The sequence below is a fragment of the Centropristis striata genome, chromosome 23, assembly GCF_030273125.1.
Source record: "Centropristis striata isolate RG_2023a ecotype Rhode Island chromosome 23, C.striata_1.0, whole genome shotgun sequence".
NCBI lineage: Eukaryota > Metazoa > Chordata > Actinopteri > Perciformes > Serranidae > Centropristis > Centropristis striata.
Genome location: NC_081539.1, coordinates 12275937 through 12288359, shown reverse-complemented (window position 1 = coordinate 12288359; position 12423 = coordinate 12275937). Strand labels below are relative to the sequence as shown.

General features: G+C 39.8%; 1 protein-coding gene across 4 annotated transcripts in view; it reads right to left on the bottom strand.

Moving 5' to 3' along the window:
* The window catches only part of LOC131961804 (dnaJ homolog subfamily C member 13), a 46898-nt gene that overhangs the window by 32368 nt on the left and 2107 nt on the right, over nt 1-12423 (bottom strand). For all 4 annotated transcript variants that reach the window (XM_059326696.1, XM_059326697.1, XM_059326698.1 and 1 more), the window contains 5 exons: nt 10912-10992; nt 2058-2133; nt 875-1024; nt 372-413; nt 86-286 (listed from right to left, as the gene is read on the bottom strand). In XM_059326696.1, coding sequence (XP_059182679.1) covers nt 86-286; nt 372-413; nt 875-1024; nt 2058-2133; nt 10912-10979 — 537 coding nt within the window. In that variant the 5' untranslated portion in view covers nt 10980-10992. The remainder of the gene's footprint in view (nt 1-85; nt 287-371; nt 414-874; nt 1025-2057; nt 2134-10911; nt 10993-12423) is intronic.

Genomic DNA, 12423 nt, shown 5'->3' with positions numbered 1-12423 from the left:
AAAGATGCGATGAGGGGGGGGGGTGTTAAAACCACACCTAGCATACACACTGAACCAAACAGACAGAAACTCTATGAATACACACCAGCCTGCTGAAGCCTCCATAAAGGATGCAGAACCCTCCCTGGTAATCAGAGACCTCGACGAAGCCCTCAACGTTGCGGTAGTCGTAGGAACACACAACCCGGTTGGTGTGCGGGTCGATCTGGTCGATTCCGCCCGGTGTCACCTCTAAACTCACTGGCTTCCGTGTGTCACTCCAGTGGTGCTTGTAGCAGTTGTACCGCTGTAAGTGTGTTGTAAGACATTTATTTTTGTGTCACAACAGTGGCAAAAATACCCTCAAATAGATTATACATCTCAGTACTTACCCTGCCAGTTATTTTTCCCTCTGAAAACTCTGTTCTGAATCTCTGTGAATGAGAAAAATAAAGCAGCAAAGGTATTATATTTGAGAGCCAACTAACACAGATGGCTGTTAAATCAACCCTTTGTGAAGTGTTGTCTTCATTGCAGAATTACAAATAGATTTAATGAGTTCTATGGGGAAACACCCATCACCCTCCTCCTTACTGTTTCATAACACGTCAGCATAATTAGTTGATTTCTTCACAGCTACAAACCATCTGCTGATTCACGTTTGTGATAAACACACACAGCGGGTCGAAGGGTCTTGCAAACACTGCAATCCCGGACAGTCCATCGTAAGTTAAGTGACTTTGCTGCGATTCTTTTAAGACGACACAGCAAAATGTGCAGCTATGACACAGCTAGAAAGAATGTGCACGCCACATCAAACACCCCCTCTGAGACCCCTTTAATGAAGATGTTTATGCAGGGTGTTTAGTCATCGTGAGTGAGTGTTTGTCCTCACCAGTGCTTCTGTGAGCAGCTCTGTCCGGTGCTCTGTTGAGAACTTGAGCGTTTCAGACTTCTTGCCACTGCCTTTGCGGAATGTGAGGTTGAACTCTGTTCCCTGACCTTTTCCTACCGGGCCGATGCCACAGATGTCCCCATAAGGCCACTGGGGGCAAAAACACAGAGATAAACACAATGTTATAGACAGATATAAGCTGTATGAACATGAGAAAAGGTTTTTTACTGGCCCTGGTCAGTACTGATGTCACTTTTTTTAAAACTTCATACAGTCTGCTTTACCAACACCAGTGGTGGAAGAAGTATTCAGATCCTGTACTACATAAATGAACGGTCAGTAATTTTAATGGTAGGTTTATTTTAACAGTGAGAGACAGAATATTCCAAAAAATATCCAGAAAGTATTTGATCCCCTAACAAAACATGACTTGTTGGCAAGCACAGAGGTCAGACATTTCTTGTAGTTGGTCACCCGGTTTGCGCACATCTCAGGAGGGATTTTGGTCCACTCTTCTTTTTCTCAAAACCTTTAAGATTTGGAGAGGTCCAATATGAACTATAATAAAGTAGTGAATCAGAAATAGAGCAATTTGCTTCAGTATCCTTTTAAAAATGATATATCTTTCTATGTGGTAATTTACTTAAAAATAAAACACAGAAAAAGAAAAAGCCTGGCATTATAGGGCTGTATTAACAATAAACAAATGCAGTGGTTGTGCACACTACAATAAAAAACTTGAATGAATAACCCAAGAAATAAACTTATTTATATACTGTCTATAAAAGCTAAACATGTGTTTCCGATGTTCCTTTAAAACAATCACGATGCTATTTTCTGTTCAGCCGTTTTCTTGACTGAGGGGCTTTATGAGTGAGGTTTCATGTCTAATGGGTATTGATTACAGCAGGCTTCATGTTCTAATCGGTGTGAAGACATGCTGTTGCATGTTCACAGCAGTGCTCAAAGCTCAGTGTATTTAAAGGCTGAGCACAAGAAGTTAAAAATACTGCGTTTCAGCTTTTAGCACAAGAGCAATGTGCTTCAAATGGATTCTCAATAGTCAGATGGATCAAAGAAGGGCACCTCCCACAGGCGCCTGTGCAGCACTGATAGCCACAGCAAAGAAAAAGCTCCTGAATGACACTGGAGCTCCTGCTCGACAGGCACCACACACACTGACCTGATTTGTTACTTCTAGCGTGGTGGGGTTGTAAGTGGTGATGCCATGCGTCCCCACTGAGAAGACTCGCTTGTACCTGGAACACAGAGATGAGATGAGTCAGAAACACAGCCTACCCATCGCCAACCACCACACGCGGCAGCGACACCTACAACAGCAGATGCGGTCACATAACATTAGCAGTGAATGTGGGAAAAAGGCCGAATGTGTGGCGGTTTTTCAAACATGTAGGGGTAAGCAGAAGCAAAGCTAACAGACAACTTGTTATCTCAAGATTTCCAGTGTGTCACATATATCTCGTAAATAAACCCTCCAATACGTCTGCAGGGTGGTGTGAGAGGAAAAGGGTCCATTTGTAGCCCTGTGTAAGAAAATAATGAGTCAAGGACAGGTGACATCACTGAGGCGCAGTGAACTGATGATATCACCCACACACAGGTTTATTATGTCAGTTTCCAGACATTTTATGAGGTAATGGTTGAGATAATGCATAGACGGGGTGAGAAGATGAGGAGAAAATATTACTAACTGCCACTTTCAGGGCTGAGATAGCCAGACTTCTAGTCATTAAAAAGGGATAGATTGAAGTGGGGCTATATTAGGAACTTATCTGAAGTCCAGTAGATAGTAGATGGCAGTTGAACCCCCAAGTTTGGAGAATCAGGCAGTTTACACCATATATAAAATATTTTCCCCACAGCCCTTTCTGATGGGGAACTGAAGCTGTAGTATGTGCTCTCTTAAAGCCACCAGCCTCCATTGACAAAAACAGTCATTTTACCAAGATGAACTCAGGACTACTGCTACCTCAATTGATTCATTTGTTGGTGTTATTGTGTAACTTTGGTGTTTTAAAGGGTGAGTTTGGAATCACCAAAGTCACACAATACCACAAAAAGATGAACCAACTGAAGAAGTGGTAGATCAACAACATCAGTGTTCTGAAAGATAAAAATGACTGTTTTTGACAAAGGAGTCTGGTGGCTTTGATAGAACATAGAGCTTAATTTGGCCATCAGAAAAGGCAGAAAAGGAGGCTTCCCTGTAGCTCACTGTGAGAGCGCATGCGATTAAGGCTTAGTTCTTGCACACAGTGGGCCGGGGTTCGAATCCGGTTCGGAGCCCTTTTACACTGTATCTCTATCACTGACAAAGCCAAAAAAGGAAAAAGAAAGGACTTTCTGATGGGAAGAAAAATCTGTGATTTCTGAATAATTACCAAAATTACCACATTCAGCCTCTCAGTGACTTTAAATGAAAGGTCAGAGCTTATTGTACGTTGGCAGTTTGTTAATGAGTCACTCTTCAACTCAAAGACAACTAAAACCAATTCATCGTAACCGTTGTGACAGTGGGGCTTTCTCACACAGTTGGAAGGAAGTGTGAAATTCAATTTTGCCAATTTCTCTGCATGTTACGCTGAGTGAACGTGTGTGTGTGTGTGTGTGTGTGTGTGTGTGTGTGTGTGTGTGTGTGTGTGTGTGTGTGTGTGTGTGTGTGTGTGTAGGCAGGCACGTCTGTCTGTGTGTGATTGCTGTGTGGTTTGCCAACAGTTTCATTTGGCATTTTTACCCAATTCATAACATTCTGCCTGCTGTTTGATTTCAAAATGGGTCATTTGAGGATTTTGGTTATATAAAGACTAAGGTTTGGTGAGGTCTTTAGATTTTGGGAGTGTTAAATGCAAGTGTTGATCCATGTACAGCATGTTCTTTTAGCACTTCCATAGAACTATTAGTCTGCACGGTGAACATGCTGACTAGGTGCTTTTCTTTCTTGCACATCCTCATTACGGATGAAAAACATTAATGGGTGTAGTAAAGTTACCAGCTCATACTATCAAAAAAACGGAGTAAAAGGAAGTCAAAATGAGAGGTTACTTCCGCATAATGCATTCGGACATGTACACAGAGCACATGACTAACATAAACAGACAGGTCAGGCAGTGGCCTGAGGCAAGGCCGGAGTGGAATATTATGTCCAGGCACATCCCACAGTCACTCCTTCCTTTTTCACAATTATACAAATGTCACGTCCTTTTTGTGTTGCTTCCTTCCCCATTAGAAAGCCCGTACCAATGTATTCATTCTGTCCTGACTCTGAGGTCACCTTTCTCGGTTTCTGTCATTTTGGGCCACAAAGTCTGAGACCAGGTCTCTGTTGTGATCTTAGGGTGCCGTCTCTCCACATGTCCTGACCTTGGTGCTAAGTGGATGGCTTAACTGGGTGTCAGCACGAACTTGGTTAATTATTCATTCTCTGTGGGCTGATTTCCTCCCCCTTGTTTCTATCTTAGTACAAAGGCAATATCCATCCCTCACTGGCTGTGTGTTGTTTGTAAAGCTGACAATACATCATCTTTCATTTTAACTGGACATCTCTTCCTTTGTAACAATACCACATTTATTTATTTTTTATTAAAGAGGTTTTTGAAATTTGACATATATGTGAGCAGTTTGAGAATAAGTAAGTGTTGTAGGGATGGGTATCTGCACTCAATACCATTAAGATATTGACTACAGTAGCCAAATACCAATTAAAAACTTCTACCCAAACAATTCATAAATTTGATACTCTAGTAACCCCATTTAATGTGATGTGAAGTGGAGCGCAGAGTTGGCAGTTCAGTGTGTCGAGATGCCACCAACACGTTTAAAAGTATGGCAATGTACAGTTTTGCACAGTTAGTTAATAAATTAAAATAAATGTTTTTGTGTAAAAAATTATTTGGAATGGGGAGGAGCGAAATTGGCATATTATGCAACTTAATGTGTCCATTCAAATGATTGAAAAAAAGGGGTATTTAATGAGATACTTACTGTTATCGTATAACTTTAAGACTGTTATTAGTGCTGATCATTTTTAAACGATACCCAGCCCTATTGTGTTGTTACAGTTACTTCAGTTTGTGTGGTTAATAACCTCTTTCTCTCTTTTCCATACACTACAAACAATCCAATTTTAAATATGCAGAGTTCAATTTTAGACATAATAAAAAGCATGCATAACAGCATAAAGATAATCACGAGGAAACATTCCTATGAAATATAGCCAGAAAGCTAAAAACAGGCTGATTTTCTGGCTAAGAAATGCTCATTATAGTATAAGATGAAATGCACTTGCAAGTGACTCTTGAACCAACTCCACAGCCAAGTGATGCAGTGATAAGTATAGACGAGGAGCTGCAGGTTTTTCTATAGACCAAGAGGCCTAATCCACCTAAAATACATGAATGCCTGCATGTGAGACGGTGGGATGAGACCGAAGGGAATTTGCTGTAGTCAATTTGTATCTTTATTATGATACATGGCAACCCTAAGAATTTTAATAACCAAACCAGTGTTTTTGCATGCACAAATCACGTTGACTTAACAATACTGCTTTGTCATTTTACAGCTCTGCTGCTGTTGTGGTTCTGATTTTCATCCCTACAAAAGATATGAAAATCAACCAGGCACCGACTTGAAACTCCCTTTTGTTACACAAGAGCCACATCTGATTACATTATTATGTTTGTTTCACATAAATAAAGAGCAAACAAGACTGTAATGAATGAAAGCATGTCATGTTTGTAGATAAACATTCACCAAAACCTAAATGTAATTACTGTGCCATTTGTAATGGGCAAAAAAAGTGTTATCATCATTTATCTCCTCCATAAAAGAACAAAATTAGAAGAAAACAGAACTATAAACAATCTTTGAAGGTTAAGTTTACACCACAGATATAACTTTTGATAAGTAAAATGTTAATCTTCATTCAGTGAGTACTGTACAGCACGTCTTTAGAGCTTTTCCTTCCACTTGAGGAGTTTCATAATGTATCACATTAAGCAACTTCCTGTATCTGACTAAATCCTCTTAACAACTGCCTCTCCTCTTTCAACAACTTTTCTCACAAAAACGACTGAAGATTTGCTTGACTACATAAAAAGCAAGGACAGCTCAACATAATCCCCTATTTAAGAGTCAACAAACAACAGATTTCAGAGAGCGGTGGAAAGAGAGCTGAATTCGAGCGAGAAAAACACTCTGAACAACTGAAAATACTTTAATATATACTGTATATTAAAAGAAACAAATAATAATTTCAGCACATCCTATGTACTGGTGTGTGAAACGAGCGAGTGAAAAATACAGCTTGACCATTTGTAATTTCCTTATTACTGAGGAACAACATAAAAAAAATATTAAGGCATTCAAAGAAGATTCAAAGGAGATTGTGAGAAGTGCTGCACTTGAAAACCATTGAATGAGGCAGAAAACGCAGACAATTAATTTGTATGAAAAACCATGGAAATGCCCTTGATTAGGAGGACACACACACACACACACACACACACACAGACAGACACACACACACACACACAGACAAATCTAATATTCTCTACAAGCTACAGTCACAAGACCTGCATTAAACATGATCATGGGCACAGAAAGAGGGAAAATGCTGCTACAATGAAGCAAAAGTATTTCAGTTAAGACCTATTGAAACCATAGCAGAAAAGTGTCTGAGGCAGGATCAGAGGGTAATCAGTCTCTCAGACATCCAGTGATTTTAACTAATTCAATTATGTTACAGTACAACCTCAAACACCACAGGGCTGTCCACACCAAGATTGATAACTACAGTGATAACTATAACAATGTGAACATCCACACCAATGAACGATAATGTCCTGTAGATAAGTTGCACCAAGCACATGCAGCTGTTTCTGAGCCCCGCATGTCCCTCGTCTTCTTCATTTCATCAAATCATGTTCTCTTAATACCATTAATACCAAAGGGGTAGTTGGGATGCACGGCGGTGTAGTGGTTAGCACTCTTGCCTCACAGCAATAGGGTCGCCGGTTCGACTCCGGCCTGCGACTCTTCTGTGTGGAGTTTGTCATCTTTGGTTCTCACCAGGTACTCCGGCTTCCTCCAACAGTCCAAAAACATGCACTTAGGTTTAATTAGTGACTCTAAATTTCCTGTAAGTGTAAATGAGAGCGTGATTGTCTGTCTCTAATTAGAAATGGCAGATACAAAGGACTTAATACAGCTTTTTGTCTATCCTTAATCTTCCATCTTTCCATTCTCCTTAACTGCTTATCAGAACTCGGGTCGCAGGGGGTCCCGGCCGACATTGGGCGAGAGACTTGTACACCCTGGACAGGTCGCCAGACTATCCCAGGGCAGACACATGGAGACCTATCTCTCATTCACTCCTACGGGCAATTTAGAGTCACCATTTTAAACTAAGCTGCATGTCTTTGGACTGTGGGAGGAAGCCAGAGGACCCGGAGGAAAACATGCAAACTCCACACAGGGGAGCTTCTTGCTGTGAGGTGAGAGTGCTAACCACTATACCACTGTGCTGCCCCAATCATTAATCTTTTATTAGGAATATAAATAACAGGGATAAGAAAACAGTTGAAATGTTGCTGCTGCCACACAACTGTGGTGCTGTGTGTTTTTCAGCATCAGCACACTTTGTTACATTCCATTTATTATTATTATTATTATTATTATTAAGAGTTATAAGTGTGAATTCAGATGGATTTTAATTGACTGTCAGTGTTCCTATCATTCCTCAAACCGAACCATATCATTCATTGCTGTTGTCGTTTTAGTTGTGGTATGGACTTCGCTAGCCACTTGAATTAGAATGATTTCACTATATATTTTTAGTTACATTTATAGTTGTCGTTCTTGGTGTGGACAGCACTTTAAAAAACACTTGTTTTAAACACATAAGGATACTAATTAGTAGGACTATAAACCAACAAAATATCATCATGGCTTTTTTTCTTCCCTTCAACTCCCTGCAGAACAGATGACAAATAAACTCCCCGTCTGCTGGCCAATCTGCCATATATTCAACATTTGACAAAAATACAGTTCTGCTAAACTTACGACTAGGAGCAGAGTCTCAGTTTAGTTAAACTGGACCCTTTTATATCTGCACTCAGGATAAAATATCCTTTACACAAGTACAGGTCTTAGAGAAGATGGCTCATCAATCGATGCTGAATACGGTCTAGCATTATCACAATTCACATGACATAAGCACTTTTTATATATGGCCAAAGCTGCACGCTAATCACAGTTGAGTCTAATTAAAGTTTACTTTAGGGAGCAAAGTCTGTATTCACAGCTCTCATCTGTGACACAGCAACTTTACTTTAATTGTGTATTGTTTTATGTTTACTGTCGATTGCATTTGTATGCTACTGGAACTTCAATTTCCTTGAGGGAGTCATCCCAAATAAATAATCAATAAAGCGCAGTCTAAGTCCAAGTCTAACTGTTTAAGTCTGAGATGATCCTTTAGCCTCCTGAAACAGCTTCCTGTTTAAAAGATCAGTTATCAGTTTGCTTTGGCTAACAGGTATGTTGTCTTAGTGTGTCACTGTGGCAGAAAAATACAGTTAGAATGCCATGTTCTAAGTGTTCTATGTGCTATGTGACATGATGACGGCTTCTTTCTCTTTCTTTCTCTGTTGGCTTATTAAAGCTCTGTTTGAGTTGTGCTCTTTTCATTCAGTAGACAGCCAGAAGACACAGATCTACTGAACTGCTTTGCCCATTCATGAGGCTGCTGTAAAAAGTTAATATCCGTCTGTGAGCATTTTTACAGTTATGTCTACAACTGTAGATATGCTTCACTGGAAACAACAGAATTAGATGACACAGGCAATAAATAAAGTTTCATTTTTATTTCCCTCTGCTCACTCGCTCTCTCATGGATGCCTCTTCAGTCATAATGTCCTGTACTTTCCCTGTCTTTCAGTCAGCATAATGGCCTGAAATGTTATCAATCAATTAAGATTAAATCTGTGATAAACCTCTCTGTTCACCAAAGCGGGTGACCCACATTCAACACAGCTGACAACCCATTGATCAACCATCAACAGGAGCTTAAACTGCACCACTGTGTCGCTCTGAAAAGGGGTATCGGCCTCCACTGTGTCCACCGCACATACATCAACACTTGCCTCTGACGGACACTTCAGGAAGCATTAGCGGGATGAAGCTCTGATGATGGCTAATGCTCTGCAGCCCTGCTTAAGTTACCAAAGTCGATGGCCGGCCTTAATGGCACAGAGACATTTAGAAAGCAGGTATTGGTAATGTGATCCCACCGACTCACTGCTCAAACTGAAACATGTCCATCCTGAAGCTTTAAGGGCCACCAGCTGCATCATATCTTATATAGTATTAGGCCTTTCTTGGCTCAGGCGTGTAATTTAACTATAATCTATAAAATGAAAGCAGATACCATATGCACTAGATGATTGGGGACAGTGAGACATTTAGACATACAATATGTTTACAGCAAAGATACAGTATGTTGGCCTCATTCCCCTGTAATGTACTGTACAACTTCACATCTATTCTTATTAGGGATGGGTGGTTGGAAGAAACCTGCCAACTCAGGTATCTATAACGTTAACAATCAGTTAATCGCTATGTTTTTATAAATACCCCAGTATGTATAAAAACATGCATATATGGGCAAAATAAGAGATATATATACAGTACTATGCAAAAGCCTTTTTTGATAACGGACGCTTTTATTTTGAAAGGACAAAAGAGACTTCCTGTCGATCATAAAACTAACTCACTAACTAAGTGAGATTAAACTGTATATAACTGTAGATAACTTCAAGGAGTTCAATGTTTTATGTTTTAGCCCCCAAAGGCATGAGATTACTTTTCACAGTAAGCTTGCATATTTAAGTGTGTTTTGTGTTTGAATAAGTTTTGGATAAAATTAAGCTCAGTAATTCATGCTAGCAAGGTTTAATACAGTAAGCTAGTTTTGCTCAAATTAATACTCTTGTATTTCTGTGTGTTTTATAATTTATAATTGCAACTTTCAGTTTGCAAACTGTAGCTTTATCCAACTTAATTCTCTTTGGCTTATTAACGTACAGCCGCAGAACTGAACGATTGGCCATGTTTCAGTTTAATGAGTATTGAGTCATAGATAAAAATAAAAAAATACACAGATCAATTAAAAATTCCACGTGATCGACCAAATTCTTAACAACCATTAAATCGATCATCGATTAATTATTCCCATCCCTAATTCTTATGTCAGTAGCTTAAAATGTGTTAAAAATAACAACAGCTTCCCCTGACACATACTGTACACGAGAGTTTAGTTCCTGTTCTAAGTAAGGGAAAAATGTTAAAAATTAAACCTAGTACACAAAAATATCAGCTTTGTTATATTTATAAAAAGATATTGCAAATGAAAAAAAGACATATTTACAGAGTTGGAAATGGTGTTGAAGGTCTTACATTGAGTGGATGTTGTGACAACTGCTGTACCAAAATATCTGTACTGTGCTAGGTTTAGGATATCTTATCCCCACTGTAATACGTCTTCATAAGAAACAGTTCATTCTATTTATTATCGCCACCTACTGTTTCTTTCATTGAAATATTAGAGAATAAAGAAGGAGAAAGAATAATATCTGTAAAGCAGTGTTTTTGTTCCCATGCAATACATGAATGTCACTCCATGAATATCATCTTGCTTTGGACCAGTTTTGTGCTGCGTTCACTGCCAGTTTCTGTCTCTTTGGGTTGCATTTTCATAAGACAGTGCAGCTCCACAAAACACACGTCATTAGTGCTGATGAGTGACTGCTGACGGTGGTCTGCAGACCTCCTAGCCCCTAAGATAAGGAAGTCGACAACAATGGAAGCACTGAGTCAGGCTTTCAGGATTTTCTCTTTACAAGGTGATTAAGGGAAGAGTTAATGTTGCCTTTTAAACCAACACAAAGAAGGTGTGGAGGACAATGCCACCAGCCCTGAAATCTTATCGGTGAGGTTATAAAACGAGTTGCAGGTCTTACTTTCCCCTCCAGGAGTGTTTGGTGGTGTAGAAACAGGCCAGGTCTTTGTTTTCTTTGACGACATTCATCTTTTCACAGGACCTAGAAGGCAGAAAACAAGTTATTATGACGATGAAAAAAAAAAAGCATTTTCAACACAGAGAAGGCTCCAGAAAATAAATAGATGCAATAGCTTACTTTGAGAGAAAGTGTTATATCTTTAATTACACAAGAGCTGCTTCTCTCTCAATCAAAACAATAACAAAGCAGAGAGTATGGGGATGTCACAAAGTAGCATAGAATCATGGGAGTTGCTGTCTTCACCACAACTGAGTCATTGCACTCTCGGTTAGGATTCCTTCAGTGTTCAGGAGGTTTTTACCGGGAGCTGAATTATCCCCAGAGGTCTCTTGCTCTCCAAAATAAACTGCCCACGTGATTAAAATGGGTAAATTAAAAGTTTAATCAGTGTCTCTCAGGCGCTGTTTGGGCGGACACAGGTCGTCCTGGAGGGGCTGTGAGTCCAACTGCAGCGAACGTTCACTCAGCTTGTTTATCTAATAATTTAAGATCCAGGCATCTAATGACTTTATCCGGTTAAGATACAGAGCTACATATGACCAAAATCGAGTGCATCTTAAAAATGTGGCTTAAAACTTGAAAGTCAGTTTATGACAGTTTCAGGCAGTCACAATGCTGATGGATGCACACGTAAGTACATAACTACACAATATAATAATATAACATTACCTCTTTTCAGACATCTTAAAGTGGAAAAGTTACATGACATACCTGTTAATGTCATCTCCAAAAGAAGTCACCAAATAATCTTCCAATTGACAAGTCATTACTACATCAAGTGTATGCACAGTAGCACACATTCCAACATACTGCAACCCACACTTCACACAGTCATTCAACATTTTACAGCTTGAAGGAAGAGACTCCCACCAGACACTCCCTCAGCTACAGAACTAATACCGAGTAAACAGTGATTATCCAGCGACAGAGAGAAGTCCATCGCTCCGTGACAGGCTGATTAGCTCAGCTATGAGCCATAGCATCGGTGCAGCTGGTAGCACATGACTTCTAATTTATTATAAACCGCTCTTTGACATCCTCACGCTCTCCTTTGTGTGTGTGTGTGTGTTCTCACAGGCTCCGCCTGAAAAAAGAATATGTCTTGGAATACAACCTGCTCAGCAAATAAGAGATGAAGTAAAGGTCTTTCATTCCAGTCTGATACCATAGACACACACAAAAAACACAACAGTGCACCAGCTGAGCATGTGTCAATACAGTCTGGTGCAGAGCCAGTGTGGCCTATTGATCACTTTAGATAAACAGGGGTTAGGCCACGTCTTAGTGTTTTGGCCCAGTGTATTATTTGAATGAAAGTCCTTGTAATTTACATTTAAGACAGCCAGACGCCCACAAACCTGGGCAATAGATTAACTAGGATCCATGTTCTTGTCATTAAATCCGAGGAGTTTTCTTTTCCAACTAGCACACAGGATCGGTAGGATTTGTGAC